This window comes from Garra rufa, chromosome 21 (assembly GCF_049309525.1).
Source record: "Garra rufa chromosome 21, GarRuf1.0, whole genome shotgun sequence".
NCBI classification, from domain to species: domain Eukaryota; kingdom Metazoa; phylum Chordata; class Actinopteri; order Cypriniformes; family Cyprinidae; genus Garra; species Garra rufa.
This window is the reverse complement of record NC_133381.1, coordinates 21,559,574-21,576,867: the sequence shown is the minus strand read 5'-3', so window position 1 is coordinate 21,576,867 and position 17,294 is coordinate 21,559,574. Positions and strand designations below refer to the sequence as shown.

The 17,294-nt window shown below is 36.2% G+C and overlaps 1 protein-coding gene across 1 annotated transcript in view; it reads right to left on the bottom strand.

The window, feature by feature from the left end:
• ush2a (Usher syndrome 2A (autosomal recessive, mild)) overlaps nucleotides 1-17,294 on the bottom strand; it is a 356,033-nt gene that overhangs the window by 179,650 nt on the left and 159,089 nt on the right. Inside the window, exons 35-37 of the mRNA XM_073826569.1 lie at nucleotides 15,265-15,416; nucleotides 10,236-10,383; nucleotides 3,025-3,213 (exon numbers count right to left, since the gene is read on the bottom strand). Coding sequence (XP_073682670.1) covers nucleotides 3,025-3,213; nucleotides 10,236-10,383; nucleotides 15,265-15,416 — 489 coding nt within the window. The remainder of the gene's footprint in view (nucleotides 1-3,024; nucleotides 3,214-10,235; nucleotides 10,384-15,264; nucleotides 15,417-17,294) is intronic.

Sequence of the window (17,294 nt, the reverse complement as noted above, 5' to 3'; positions counted from 1 at the left end):
TTCGGAAGGTGGACCTTCATCAAACATCATTCAGCATTAATTTTGTAATTTTGATTACAAAAAAATATTGATTGTTCTTGTTGTGATTTATTTGATTGCCTTTCTTTTAATTCATACGTTAACACTTTTAGAGTTGTTTTTTCTTTTGTTTTTGGATTGGCAGAATTTGTCCAGTCGTGACTCGCCAGTCGTTAAGTGTGTTGTGTAGTGGAGTGACTCAGTCATTAGGTTTGTGCTTCTTTTCGACTGTCAAAGACTGTTCCAGTCGATGGAAACAGGTGTTGTGTTGAAGTCAGTCTTAGAATGTTTCAGATAGTTGTGTAGTGTGTCCCCAGCTTTAGAAGGAGAGAAACAAGAAAGGGAAATTATCATTAGTTATAAAGATAAGAAGTAACATTTGCACTGAATAACCACCCTCATCTGAAGAAACACTAGTCCACTGACCATTCTTTTCCAACCATTCCTTTCCACTGAACACAAAGGGGGGTTGGGAAGGTAGAAATCAGTAAATTGTCTTTTTTATCTCCTCCATGGTAATTTACCCTTCCCTTAAACACATATAACCCACTGCGTGTCACATGCTTCCCAACAGCCATTCTCTGTATAAATCAGCTTAATAAGTTCCCACACCATTAAGTAAAAGGAAGGATGGACCAAGGCCTATTTAACCAATGAGTTGTTACCTTTCATTAGCTTGAGAAGGTCGTAAAAAAGAACATTCTGGAGCCATAAGAGTCATAATTAAAATCAACAACAATTTAACAGTGGGAAAGTGTGGCTCCTTAGTGTGGCAATAAACTTATAGTGGCTACTCTTGTGTGCATACGCTCTTATCTGCCATTGCCATAGACAGGAAATGGCATGTCTTTAGATCACCAGCAGCGGGCATTGTTCTCTGTCAGTCAGCAGATGTCCAATGTCTCCCCGCTGGCCCCGTACAAAGCAGCATTACGGGGCCCAGAAGATTCAGCCTGATCAAACAGCTCGCTCTCCGCCCGTGTGCAGGCATGTGATTAAACATTAGTGCAGAGAGCCTGTAGCTCTGCGTCAGATATGACGAGCCAGGGCTGAAGTTTACAGGCTGTCTGTTAATGAAGAACATGGCTGTATTATGGAAATAGAGCGTTTCTAAATTGTGTATGCGAAAAAAATACACATTTTACTTATGAAGATAGGTTTTGGAAGGAAAAAAATCAATATGAGGAGATTGCATCATTTTAGTTTGTGTACAAAATCCCAGTGAGTTACTGCATATTGATTTACAACTAACTGCGCTAATCATATTCTTGTCAGCTTTCTGGCAGATGTTGATGTTTCAGCCAGTGGAGTTTATGAGATTTCTGAGGATCATTTAAATTTTATAACTTCCAACCTATTCCGATTTCATATTTCATTATCTAATAATATATTTTTTTCACATAAAAAAACCCACATTTCTACAGACATAATGCATTACTTGTCACATACTGTAGATATGTTAAGCCGTGCTTATTCAAATGACACAGGTTCAAGTCTGGCCTGCAAAATGGCCTGATTTAATTTCTGCTTTCTCTTCCTAAGAATTTCTAGATGTGTTAAACTCGACTATATTCAATAAAGAAAGTGCCCCTTCCACCCCAAATAAAATAAAATAAAGTAAAATAAAATAATGCGTTGGAACAAATGGTTATTGCAATGATATTTAATTCTCTGTGTGTAAGAAAAAATTAAACCTTTATGTGTCGTTCTATGGAACTGGTCCAAAGTCAGAGCTGAAAACATCTTGAAAAAAATAAAACAAACAAAAAAAAATATCCAAGGTACACATTTCTAGTAATTGTGCAGTTAATTCTCATATTGTATTATTGAAACACAGTAGTATATGATTTAATTAGAAGGGTTATATTGACCTATTAAGGTGTACATTGTAAATGAATATATTTTTTATTTTTCAGAAGTAAATCAATAACAACTACATTTTCGACAATATTTTAAGTTTAATTTATATGATTTTTTGTATTTTGAATCCAATTTTTCTTTGTAAAAGGCAAAAAGTTGATGATACAGATTTCAAATTTAAGGATTAATTAGTTTGAATATACATTAAACCAAAACATCTATAGTAATAACATCTTAGTTGATAATTCAGTATACTTCATTTTTGAAAAGAAAAAAAAAACATCTTTCGGTAGTGATTCATGCTTTGGTAGCAACCACATCACATTACAGAATTTTAACTTGTATAATAAAACACTGCTAAAACATACTAAAATTCTAAAAATCTGCACAACTATTTTAAAATGTTGTTTATTTCCTCCAAATGAATGTGTTTTTTCCTTTTGTCACTACTGAAACAATGTCTACAATGACATGTTTTAGTCGTGGCTATTCCGGTAGTGACAAATTTATGGAATAACACCCAAAAAACGATGATGTTACTACCGAAACTCCACCAAATGTTTCAGTAGTGACAATTTTAGATACTTTTAAACCTAGCTCAGTACATGGTTATCTAGCACAGTTCTGAACAGTGGTACACATATAAAAACAAAATGTTATGGAATAACTCCCAAAAAAGTGTGCTTAGTTACACAGATTTTTCAGACATTTTAAAACATTTTTAAGACAAAAAAAAAAATAAAGTTAAAATTTTAAGACAAAGGTTTTTTAAAAAACAACAATTGAAAAAAAAAATAGTAAAATTATTTCAACATAATTTTTATAAGTTGAAATTTAGTGGTTAGGGTTTGGGACAACCATCTCCTAATTGAAAGTACCCAATAAATGATGATTTTAAATATATTAAGCTTACTAATATTTTAAGTATTATTGTGGGTTTCAATAGATAATAGAAGGATCTTAAGCAAACATCTAAGATTTGAATACTTAAATGCTTTTAAATGTGTTTTTTGGTTGTGGGACAGCAGTAGAACAGCCCATATAGCAAGAGAACAATCAACATGTGTGGCACGTGTCAATTTACCTAGTCTGTGTACAACAAATGTAAATGGTGTTCTATTACAGAAAGCTGTGTTTAGTACTGACCTCCTGGTGGGAGAGAGACACTGGTGGGAGAGCTCTCCAAACAGCCCTGACTGTTACAGGCCTTTACCAGCACAGTGTAATTACAATACGGCAGCAGTCCACCTATGGACACCCACTGGCCCTCTTTACCAGTGCTGAGCAGCTCTCTTGTCTCCGTGTCCGGTGTTTCAAAACTGCTGAAGTTCTGACCTGAAACACACAGAGATGCAATTTAACATCCATATAAAGGCCCATCAAAGGATCAGAGCCACGCTGACCTGTGGACATCTTCAGGAACTTGGATGATGATCACTTTGCCGATAAGCTCCTAAATACAGATCCAATTTTCTTGGATCATTGACAACGAGGTGTCAGCATGATACATGGCCATTTGGTTCACAGATCAAACTTATCCTATAAATTAGAGGAATGTTATTTTCTTTAAAAAACACCTTTTAAGCACATTGACCCTTTTTAGACTGCGAAGACGCTGGACACTCTGTTGCACTCTGAGTTTGTGTGTGTGAACCGCAGTGCCCTGCTGACACAGGGAAGCCCAGGCTTTGGCTGTCTGGGTCTTAATCCAGAAATGGGGATTGATTGCTCTGCCAGCCCAGACATTGATTCAACACACAGGAAGCCAGATCCACAGAAAAAAAAGACACAGCGGCAAAAATAGAAATACAATTTTATAAATAATGGCAGCAGAAAAAAATAGTGAGTGAGCATATTGTCAATCTGGTAAAAGCCTTATAAAGAGCTGTATTAAAAATAGGAAACAGAGAAAATCCATTAAAAATAACCTAGATGCTCACATACTTAGCTGTAACAAGCATTATCGAAATAAAACACCATGAAAGGACTCAGAAATTTCCCCAAGTGAAATGTGTAACTTTGCATTACGAATTCACAACCTGAAAAAGACTTACAGACACACACATACACAAAGGGATAGTTCACCCAAAAATAAAAATTCTGTCATTAATTACTCACTCTCATGTTGTTTCAAACCCCTAAGACCTTTGTTCATCTTTGGAACACAAATTAAGGTATTTCTCATGAAATCCGAGAGCTTTCTGACCCTGCAAAGACAGCAATGCCACTTACACGTTCAAGGTCCAGAAATGTAGTAAGGGCATCATTAAAACAGTCCATGTGACAACAGTGGTTCAACCATCATTTAAAAATATCCTTATCATCAAAAAAACCATAATTTTTCATTAAAAATAGCTTAATTTGTGTTCCGAAGATGAACAAAGGTCTTACAGGTTTGGAACAACATGATGGTGAGTAATAATGACTCAACTTTCATCTTTGAGTGAACTATCCCTTTAAAATGCAGACAAATTTTTAAGCAGGTCAAATATTTGTTAATTCGCCCAAAACCATTGCTCTATTCTGTGCACTTCAGTCAGCCAAACAACAGCAACACTGGCTCAACCAATGGTGTGAGCATGAGGGTTGGGCTATCTGCTTGTTTGGCCAATGGCAGGTGGGTGTTTGGGAAAACTGTTTGAAAACAGTCATTTAATTATTATTATTATTTTTTCTGTTTTGGAACACAAACAGCATTGGAATTACACACTTCACCTTTAAAGTCTGTTTTCTCTTAAAATCAGTTTTTTAAAAGTATGTTCCCTGCCCTACATTTTTTTTTCGATAATCTGTTTCACAACACAATACAGAAGAAATTATGTGCTACTACTTCCAGTACTTTGCAGATAGGATGACTTGCAATTTTTTGCCCTGACTTACTTATTTGAACCAGAATTTAAAGATGATGAACGTCAGCTGCACCACATGCATACGTTGTGGTATTCTAGTGAACATGCATTGAAGACCAACACGAAAGAGATTCAATTATTGAATAAGTTGTTATTCTTGTTTTCTTTGCACACAAAAAGTATTCTCATAGCTTCATACAGTTACAGTTGAACCACTGATGTCACATGGATAATTTTAACAATGTCCTTACTACCTTTCTGTACCTTGAACGTGGTTGCGTTGCTGTCTATGCAGGGTCAGAAAGCTCTCGGATTTCATCAAAAATATTTTAATTTGTGTTCCGAAGATGAACAAAGGTCATACGGGTTTGGAACGACATGATGGTGAGTAATTTCCAATTTTCATTTATAGGTGAACTACCCCTTTAAAATGCAGACAAATCTATAAGCAAGTCAAATATTGTTTTTTTCACACAAAAACATTCTTCAGTCAGCCTAACTACAGCAACACTGGGTTAACCAATGGCATAATCTTGGGGGTGGGGCTATCTACTTGTTTGGCCAATGGCACATGGGTTTTTTCCTTTGAGTAACACCAGTAGCATTGGAATTACACACTTCACATTTAAGTCTGTTTTCTTATAAAATCTTTTTTTCTAAATGTATGTTATGAAACTTTCTTTTTGAGAATCCGTTTAAAACTTTAGTTTTGAGAATCCATTACATACCATTACAGAAATTCAAACACATCTCTCAACACTCCCACTCATTGGCTGTAATGCTTTCAGTCAGACCTATGCATGTGTGCACATTAACCAAGAGGTCAAGAGCCAAGCCTCCAAGTCCCCAGCCACCACCACTTACTGTAATGCAATCGACCGCAGGATATACGGCCATGCTTGCAAATTAAAAGGGAATTAATTCCCCCAAGTTCTCACCTCTCCTCTGGACCAGATAGACTTCTACCTTCACGGGAAGAGGAAGAAGAGAGACATGTGTGCAGTCTGAGTCCATAACCTCCACCCTTTCCCCATCTAAAGGGCTTGAAATGCAGCATCATAAAGAAATCAATAGGCATGAAGTGCCCCAATGACTGGAAGCCTACAAATGTATCTCTCCTCCAAGTCTTTAGCTGACGTTTTACATTACAGTGCAAGTGGAATAAGAAAAACATTTTAAGCAAAAATAAACATGCTTAATGAATTTATCTGAGCTCCATGCCCTCAAATAATCATTCTCTGTCATCTACGACTAGCTCAGCCTTTTTTTTAGTCAAATCTCATAATTGCTTCCAATTTACCTATTTCGCTTTTGGCGGTTTATAAAATGAACTGCCGCAACAGCAACCGCCTCATTTTTTAAGGGCAAGAGTTTTTCCCCTTTTTTCAGCTGGGAATAAGAAATATGCAGTTAACACACACTTTATTTCCACGAAGAGATAAATGGAAGGGTTCGGAGACTAAAGAATATATAACGGTTAAAAAGTCACTTTTTCCCTGAAGCTCTACATAAATCACAGGAGTAGTCAATATTTAATAATGCTAGCCTCGGTCCACAGTCCCTTGATCACCCCTGTCATGTGTAATAGCCCCCGCTCCGATTTTTTTGACATAAAAGCTTGGCTTTACTGCAATACTAACATGTAGAGGGGTCATTACTGATCGACATTTCCCTTAATCTGTGATAGCCAGCCACCCACCGATAAATTCTCCAGCAATCCACTGGGAGAAATCGCTTAAACTTCTTCTCTCCTGGCACAAAAGACAGAAAGCAAGTGAGAGTGAGACGCCTGTGGATCTCACTAGCCTGGTACGAATAAACCCTCCCTCTCGAAACAACACACTCCACAATAATACAAAAATAAACAGTGCTGAACCCTCTGGAGCCAATGATTTAATCAAAGAAGCCAAGAAAAAGCATAAAAACACTACTTCACACTCAACGTAAGCTATCATCTCCATCAGAGGTAGCGTTGTGAAAACAGAAACAACAAATACGACGAATCACGCGTGGCACGGCAAAGGGAAAACAGGAGTTTGGTTGGAAGAGTCCACTGGTGGTGATCTCGCTCTCTCAAATCAATCCCCCTGCACATCATAATCTTGCTCTCTCTGCTCAGAAGAATACTTCAAAGCTCTTGCTCTATGAGAGGGGGGACGTGGCTGCCTTTGTGAGAGGTCACTTCCATCTGCTTGTACTAGGAGATTACAATCTTGAGTCTGTAAGCTGCCCGTCCTGCTTGTCAGATAGCTACTTTTAAGTCTGGCTGGGCTGCACACTACCTCAGATTGGCCTGCAAGCTGAGAGGATCCATAGCAAACTGCTGGTATATTAAGTTACAGATTCAGCAGTATACAACTCAGTGATACAATGAAAGAAAACAGCGCGTGAATGGCAACAGTTACTTATTCATATGAGCAGCAGAAGCAGACAAAGTAAGACCTGTAATAATAGTTTTCTCAAAAAGTAGCATGTTTGAAAATGTCTTCATACTTTACATTACAATATTTTGTTCTCAGAGTTTGATTTAAGGTGACATATCATGAAAATTTGACTTTTTCCATGTTTAACTGCTATAATCACAGTGCATCTACCAACCCTGAAAATGTGAAAAAGGACAATCCAGTAACTTTGTTTTGGTAAGCCTTTTTCTGCAAGCATGTGAGAAAACGAACGCATTAGATTTCGCTCCCCCCGTGACATAGGAAGGGGATCTTATTATAATATTATCGCCTCTTAATCAGCACATTTCCACCCACAGCGCGGTCATTTTGTTTTTGTAAGCGACAACAGTGTACCAATTGTAACGCCATGGCTAAAGTTTGAGCAAAGCATGCTATCTGTTTTGTCGCTGGCTGCACAGACGAGCACAGAACACTATTTAGAGTCCCAGCCTCAGAAAAGACAAAAGAGCATGGAAATTTATTGATTTTGTTACTGTATTATACTGTATGATATAATATAAACATGCGATTTCTTTCCCAGCTGTTTACCTTCACACTGTTTTTGTAACTCCTGTGTGTTTTTCACATTAACTTGTGTGTATTTGACAGTTTAAGTGCAATAAGACATAAAAGAGAACTTTAGTAGTCATGACAGACATGATAATTAAAACCAAAAGCTGTATTATATCTGGGGACCTCATGTGATTTAGAAATTACCCCCACACATCTAAATTTCACGTGGCGCATTCGTACGGGATAAACAAAGCCTGTGATTTTACTCGAATTTTCAGATTTATCTTCTGGATATGATGTCAATGCTTTGCGTACATTATATATCATAAACCGAAGAATGTTCCTTACCGCATGCTGCTACACATGTCATCCATCTCCATTCTAATCACTCTTAGTTTTCTCTTTATGCAAAAGTGCAAATTGTATAATAGTATGGTGTATAGCGATATAACCCAGCACCCAAAATATTTTCAAAACACTTTGCAGCCTCCATTCTTGACAAAAGATGGATAAAAAGCTGATTTGCACAGGACTAATATTATCACAGGACCTGTGTGTTCGCGAAATATGGTAGGTCATTTGCAGGGGAATTTTTACTTACAGACATGGCTGATTCGCATGGGATTAAGATCACAGACAACCTCTGAAATTATTACAAATGACTAGAGATCACCAGGTAATACTAATCTTGTGCGAAGAGGGCTAAAGAGATGTTTGTTTTTTAGAAGAGTATCTGAGTTACGAGCTGTAAAGGCACAGCTCTATTTTGGAAAAGGGGGCGGGGAGCAGCAGCTCATTTGTAAAGAAATATGCACGAAAACAGAGCATTTCGGCTTCCATTCAAAATGGGCATTTTCAAAATGATATAAGAAATTATCTGTGGGGTATTTTGAGCTGAAACGTCACAGACACATTCTGGGGACATCTGAGACTATTGTAAAAATGCCTTGTGGTACTCTCATGAATGAACTGTTGAATAAAGTAATTTTTTTGCTTTCTTTGCCACAAAAGTATTCTCATAGCTTTATAAAATTAAGGTTGAATCATTAATTTGTCACATTTGTAAAATGTCACATGGACTATTTTAACAATGTCCTTACTACCTTTCTGGGCCTTGAACGTGTCAGTTGTGTTGCTGTCTATACAGGGTCAGCAAGCTCTCTGATTTCATCAAAAATATCTTAATTTGTGTTCTGAAGATGAACGAAGGACTTACAGGTTTGGAACAACATGAGGGTAAGTAATTAATGACAGAATTTTCATTTTGGGTGAACTATCCCTTTAAAAGTTACATATTCAGCAGTATATAAGTCAACGACAGCTGAATGGCAAATCTCTGACAAATTTGATTCTTATTTATCCATACTAACAGCAGAAGTGTATACACAGTAAGGCCTGCGTCCATCAAAGCGGCCGGGTGATTGCTTTGTAAGCGATCTCCCACAAATATTAACGATCAGGTGAGCTCAGCTTAATTAGACGCTGACGGAGTAATATGGTGGTCTGTGAATCAACCTATTTTTTTTCCACAAACAAGCACATTATGGGTTATAATTTGCTGATCGTGGACGATTATGCGGTATAAAAATGTCAATGTATTCATTTAGGTAGGCACACATACTGTAACACACACACACACACACACACACACACACACACACACACACACAGGTCTGTTGGCAGGATTAAATGTGTAGAATCTGTAAGCTGTACAGATGAACTCTTGATTAATGGAGAGAGACAATCTATTCTATTGGCCTGGCAGACAAAAAGAAGTGCTGACACATAGAGGTGCAGGTCAGTCTTTTCATCTGAGACTGGCTGGACTTTGACCAGGAATACACACAGTTTTGGATGCCTACCAGCAGGATATGTGAAAGAAAGAATGGGGGACACAGGGTTCAGAATTACACTCAGTTCATTCACATACTGACAGTATATGAATGCAAAATGAATCTTAAAAATAGATCAAATCAGCCCTATGGAGCAACAAAGGAAAAAGGTTGAGTTATATACATTCAGTATGTACTGTACAATGTGACTGCATCGAATCATGAGCTTGACAGATACACATAGAGAACGTGTGTTTACACCCTTCACCCTCTCATTACGCAAAACGTTTATCCTCTAACCAGCATAAGGGAAGCTCCAGCAGAGATCAGGGCGGCAAGCAGTGGGAGATTCCTTTTGAGCGTGCCATTACGCTTTTTAACAAACCTGTCCGCTCTCATCCCATGAAGAACGAGAGAAGAAGAGCGCGCGATGAGCGCTGGTGTCCTCCCACAGCCCTTACGGTCCACGATAGCACCCGGCAGCCGGTCTGAGCAAAATGGAGGCCGACAACAATTCATTTAAGCCCATTACCGCGCAGGCAGGGCGTGCTAAGGTTCGCTGACCTTTCAGCATTTTTGTTTGTAAACAAACAAAGGGAAAACAGTAGAAGTCAATACAAGGAGCAGAGGCAGCATGCAGGGAGGCAGTGTTGCGTTTACTCGGAGGAACTGAGTGGGGGATGTGGAGGTGTGAGGCGGAGCAGTTAAGTTTGATTTACCTGGCCCAGTGAAGAGGACTGTGTAGGTCAGATTGCCGTTGGGTTTAGCTGGGGCCTCCCACTTGGCTCGCACTGAATGTGGAGTCTCGCTGAGGACATACAGGGTCACGTGACCAATGGGAGGCATCTCTAAAGTCCTGCCTTCCACCTGGCAACAGAAAAAAAGATAAAAAACTAGGACTAAGCATTTAGTTTTATTTAAAGTCGAAATTAAATCTAAAGGAAAAAATGATAGTGATATAGAGTCATACACACACACACGCACACACACACACACACACACACACACACACACACACACACACACACACACACACACACACACACACACACACACACACACACACACACACGTATAAACACTAGAACCAGAAAATTTGCAGTATAGCAATATAAAGCAACATAGCTTAGGAACATGTTAGGCAAATGTAGTACAAGTGTTGTCTATGAAATATCTATGACAGGGCTATTCAATTGGCGGCCCGCGGGCCCAATGCGGCCCGCCAATCATCTTCGTCCGGCCCGAGGAAGCAGCAGGTGGCTTGAATGGTTTTTGCACTAGTTTGTCCACTAGGCGGCGGGCCAGCCAAAAAAGAAAAGCAAAAGAGAGCCAAGAACAACAACAATCTACCGGAGATCGCAACATCATCAATAGACCTTTTTCACAGAAACCGGAAATACGCAATCGCAGGGTATGCAGACTTCCTGTGTAATGTCAACACAGCAGAAAGCCGGGTAATTTAAAATTAAAATGGAGAGAGTCTACACAACTTCCCTCGCTGGTTTGTCAAAGATAACTTTTGCAGACCCCATAAGAGTCGTGTAGGAAAACTCCGTCACAAAGAGGAACAAATTGGATAAAGGATATACGTTTTTCCACTAAGAGTTTATCCGCGTTTATACACGCTTAACGTACGTAAAAAATGACCAGAAAACCCCAAATTTCTGTCATACCTTACTTGGAACAAACACTAACTACTATCAAAAGAACGAGCCCTTATTCCACAGATAAAGTGCATAATATCACGTTAAGCGTTTTCTCCCCATAGAAGCCCATTATAAGGAAACAGCTTGGTTTATTAACTTACCTTAACAGCGACCAGGGAAGACCAAACTTCTGTTAAATTTCACTTAAAATAAACACTTGCTGCTCTCAAAAGAACGAGCTCTCATTCAGCATATAAAGTGATCGCGCCCCATAGAAGTCTATTATACGAAAAAAAAAAAAAAAAAAGCTTAACGTGGCTTAAAATTTTACTTATAATAAACACTTTCTGCTGTCAAAATAATTAGCTCTTATTGAGCATATAAAGTGAATAATATAAAGTTGAATATCACGCTTTTCTCCCTATAGAACTCCATTAAGGAAAAAGCTTAACATTGTTTGTTATAATGGACTTCTATGGGGCGCGCACTTTATATGCTGAATAAGAGCTCGTTCTTTTGACAGCAGCAAGTATTTATTATAAGTCAAATTTAACATACGTTTGGTTTTCCCTGGTCGCTGTTGAGGTACGTAAACCACGTTAAGCTGTTTCCTTATAATGGGCTTCTATGGGGGAGAAAACACTTAACGTGATATTATTCACTTTATATGTGGAATAAGGGCTCGTTCTTTTGATAGTAGTTAATGTTTGTTCCACGTAAGGTCTGACAGAAACTTGCGGTTTCCTGGTCGTTTTTTACATACATTAAGCCACGTTAAGCGTTTTTCACGTTGTTTAACTGGTTACCGGCATACCGGGGCGGAAATGGGTTTACACAGCAATTACGTATTTCCGGCGCAAAATACGGAAGTTGTGAGAAAGGTCTATCGACGGCAGATTTGACAAGCGCTTGTAGGGCTCCAGACTGCGACCAAATGGTCGCATTTTTTCTGCCGGTGTGACTAAATTTTGTGAGCGGTCGCAATGGCGCGACCACCGCGTTATTCAACTCATAAGCGCTGCTATTTCTGTTTCATATGAGAAACATTAAACGGCAAACGAAGCGAAAGAGAAACCAAAGCGCGCCACATTTGATCTGCGCAGCGCGGACCGTTTATCAGCTCGGACCGCAACGCAAACACACTTGTCCGAGCTCAGGACAGCATCGGGAACCAAAGTTGATTTCGCGACACTGTTACTGCACAGTGCTGCGAGATCCAGTGAAAAGTGTTTGAATTCGCCCAGAATGAATTAAGGTTGCTGAAAGATCAGTGAGAATCATTCAAATTCTGCTCAGAATTCTGTTTTTAACAGCGCTGATGTACGCTATGTCAGACAACCAGAAGTCACACCAACTTAAGCAAAGTCGAATGTTATTACATTATTCATTTCAGGGTTTGTACAACCTTTTGAGAGAGAAATTCAAGCACTTTTCAATGACTTTCAAGCATTTTGCACAACCATTTTAAGCACTTTAAAGCTCTTATGATCCAATTTGAATGTTATCTTGATGGCCAAAATATACTTTGTGGTAAACAAACACTTATGTAAAATTAAAAACATAAAATATCGATTATAACCAGTATATGGCAATAATAATCTGTCTATTTTATGCATATACAATTTATAGTTTATGTGAAGATTGTTTTAAAATCACCTAAATTAAAAGCTGTTATATATTTCAGAGCCTATTAAATGTTGGGCTTTCAATTCTACTGTAATGTTGAATGGACATAATTAATATGTAAAACTGAGAGAAAATTCATTTAATAGAGTCACCAGTAGCAATATTGAAATCAATACTTCATTAATAATAGGCTACTTGGTAAAAAGATGCTATTAAACACATATTTAAAAATACTTTGTTGTTTCTACCTTAATTTGAAGGTTCATTGTGAAATTATGACAGTATAAATATGCGATTATTCATGATTAATTACAAAAAAATGTGTGATTTTTTTTTTTAATTGATTGACAGACAGCACCTTAACCTTTTATAGATGTTGGTGTTGGTAATATTAGTTCATTTTAGTGAAAATGCATTTCAGTGTAATTGTATAGGCCCCCTAGAAAAAGATCGGGACGGCCCCCATCCCCTTGGCCCGCTTCAAATTTCCAGTTCGATAATCCGGCCCTCAAATGGATCTAATTGAATAGCCCTGATCTATGAAATGTATTATTATAAAGTGACCCTATTTACTTTTTTTTACTCATCAGTGCATTTTAGTCAAAAAATTGTTTGTCTTTGTTCAATCAAAATGTTTAAAAATGTATAAAAATAATTTTATCTATGAAATAATTGGGCTTTTCTACTGACATTACAATAGGCCATGCAAACAAAACAGACAAAAAAAACAAACAAACAAACAAACAAACAAACAAACACACACACACACACACACACACACACACACAAACCTGATCACAACAGAAAAAACTAAACTAAACAAAACAAGGAAAGGAACAGAACAGAGCAAAAACAAAAAAGCACACAAAACTAAAAAATAACAGAACAGAAAAAACTAAAAACAAAAAGCAATAAAAAAATAGAACTGAAAAAAAAAAAAAAACAGAACAGAACAGGGGGGTGTTCCATAAAACAAGTTTACCAAATAAGTCAGGCTTATTTTAGTTAGTCTGACTTATTTTGAACCAAATCAAGTGACAATAAGTCAGACTAACTAAAATCCTGGTTTATTTGGTAAATTTGTTTTATGGAACACCCCTCTGAACAAAACAGAACAGAACACAAAAAATAAAACAGAAAAGAGAGAAACAAAACAGAACAAAATATACAAAACAAAAAACAGATCAGAACAAAACACACACAAAAAAAAAAAAAAAAAAAAAAAAAACAACAGAACAGAAAAACAACAGAACAGAACAAAAAAAAAGCAGGACAGAACAGAACAAAAAAAAGCAGGACAGAACAGAACAGAACAAAAAACAAAACAGAACAGAAAAAAACAAAAACAGAACTAAACAAAACAAACAAAAAATAGAACAGAACAAAACAGAACAGAACAGAAAAAAAACAACAGAACTAAACAATACTAAATAAAACAGATCAAAACAAAACACAACACAAAATACAAAACAGAACAACAACAAAAAAACAGAACAGAACATAACAATATTAAATAAAAACAGAACAGATCAAAACAAAACACACAAAAAACAGAACAAACAAATCAGAACAAAACAAAACAAAAACAGGACAAAACAGAGCAAAAAACAAAAACAAAAAAACTAAACAAACATATTGCAATTTACTTAAAAAAACACATTACTGTAGTAAAATAAACTGTTTGGGATCAGTAACATTTTTTGTTGCTGTTGTTTTAATTGGAATTAATAATTTTATTCAACAAAGATACATTCAATTGATCAAAAGACTTTGACATTGTTACAAAAATCTTAAATTCTTTTCTATTTACATTTTAATTTATCAAAAAATCCTGAAAAAAAATAGAGGGTTATTTTAAATTTAATTATTTTACTGTTGTCATCATATAATACAGTTTTACTGTACATTTGATCAACCATATGCAACCTTAATGAAAAAAAGAGACATTTCAAAAACAAGAAAATAAGTCTTGACCCATAATCTTTAAATAGTAGTGTAGCTTGAAGCCGCAATTCACACAGTCTAAATAGAAATATTATGTTAAACGCACTTACAATCCATACTTTGAGACAGTGTGAAGAGGCATTATTTAATTAAAAGCAAAACAACAACAGGAATTAAAAATAAATAAATAAAAATTAACAGCCTGCACTTTTTTTCCCCGCCATCTGTCCACTAAATGATCGGATACTTCGTAGCCCGGACACCACAGCCGCTCAACCTCTCGCCGCTTGCTCCAACTTTTGCTGTGTCTGCAGAACTGGCCATTTGACTAAATATTGCACACATATTGGAAAAATGCCCAAATATGGCCCATCAAAGCAGTAACCAGCCCAGAGTGGCATTTATACCAAATGTCAAGCGTGAGCAGAAGGTGCTTTATTGAACAGAGTGAATCGATCACCTTTATGATGTTGAGCTGCCATCTGACACGCAGAGGAGGCATTAACATAATGTAAATGTGGTGGACTCTCACCAGGGGCCCCAGAGCGCAGCCCTGAGCCGTGCAGGCCTGCACGCGGAAGCTGTGGAGACTCCATGGGGACAGATCACCGACCTCAAAGCCCATAAGGGACGAATTCTGCACCAGCGTGCCATCCATCCAAAGACCATAGCTGCTAATCACACCTGTGTGGAGGAAAATTAATACACGTTTAGCATATGGGCGATAGCTGTGTGATCGCGTACATGGGAATACAGGTTGAGCCTGACATGTAAACCTCTCGTACAAACAAGAATGCGTCGTTTGTCCCTACAAAATAATTGTTGACTACAGACAATATTTCAAACATTTTTAAACATCAACCAAAAGAAAAAAAAGAATACTGAAAATCAGAAGAACATGCAAAATACACTGTGATTATGCTATGAAGGCTAGAAATTGCCCCTCCATCACAAACCCTTAATCCAAGGCACGTTTTTATACCCAAACACTGTTTGCTCCACTGATTTCCTCACATGCCCTGATGTAAACTGGCCATTTTGTTTAAAGCCCTCTGTTAAAGCCGACCATTAGGGAAAGAGTGCTGTAAAACATGTAAACACAGCCGTATACTGCTCCTGCTCTTTTTATAGCTGCTCACGGGACACACCCCTCAAGATGGACCGGTCAGTTAAAAGGTTCAAGAAGGACAACTCAGCCTGGCCCAGTGCACAGTGAAATAATATGAACAATTAAACCGAGTTTTAACTAAATAACCCTAAAAGTGCACAAATTAAGTATAAGAAATAAATACTTAATATTTGTGCATTTTTATTGTGCATTAACTTGTGCATTGTGTAATTTGTAAGTAGGTCTTGAGATGGAAAACACATTAAATAATAAAAGCTATGTATTTTCTATAATCATTGCAGAAAGGAGATTATCAATAATTCAGATTATGTAATTAATTTAGTTAATTCAATCATGCACATTAATTTAGCGGGGTTTTTTTTAGTAATATGTCATTAAAATGTTTATTTTAACATTTTAGCATTTTGCATTTAGACCAGATTCAAGTTTTTATTTTAACGAATTCTCTTTTTTTGAAAATGTGGAAAACTTTGAGCATTTCTCAAAATATACAGTGTAAAAAAAATATGCATTTAAATAAATAAATAAATAATAAGATAATATAATACTAAAATTAATTAATAATAAAACAATAATACATTAAAATAAATAACACTAGATTGACAATTCAGCCCGGCACAATGCACAGCCAAATAATATGAACAATTACAATGAGTTTTAACTAAATAACCCTTAAAAAAGAAATTAATACTTAATATTTGTGCATTTTTATTGTGCATTTATTTAAGATTTAAGATTAAGATTTTGTAACAGTTCTATAATAATACACTGAGTAGGTCTTAAAATGGAATACACATTAAATAATAAAAGCTATGTATTTTCTATAATCATTGCAAAATGGAAATTTCATCAGTAATTCAGATTATGTAATTAATTTAGTTAATTCCTTCATGCACATTAATTCAGTGTTTTTTAAAATAAGATGTCATTAAAATGTTTATTTTAACATTTTAGCATTTTATATTTAGACCAGATTTAAATTTTTTTTTAAATGAATTCTTTCTTTTTTGTAAATTGTGGAAAAATTTGAGCATTTCTCAAAATATACAATGTAAAACCATATGAATTATGAACATTTAAATAAAAAATAATTATAAAATAACATAATAATAAATAAATAATAAAATAATAATAAATTAAAATAAATAAATAAATAAATAAACTACAGATTGACAACTCAGCCTGGCCAAAGGCACAGTGAAATAATATGAACAAATACACTGAATCAAAATTTGATTCGTAACAGTTCTATAATAATACAATGAGTAGGTCTTAAGACAGAAAATACAATAAATAAAAACGCTAGCCTATGTATTTTATTTTTTTTTTTTACATATAATCAATGCAAAACTGAGATTTCATTAATACTTTTCAGATTTTGTAATTAATTTAGTTAATTCATTCATGCACATTAATTCTGTATTTTTTTTTTT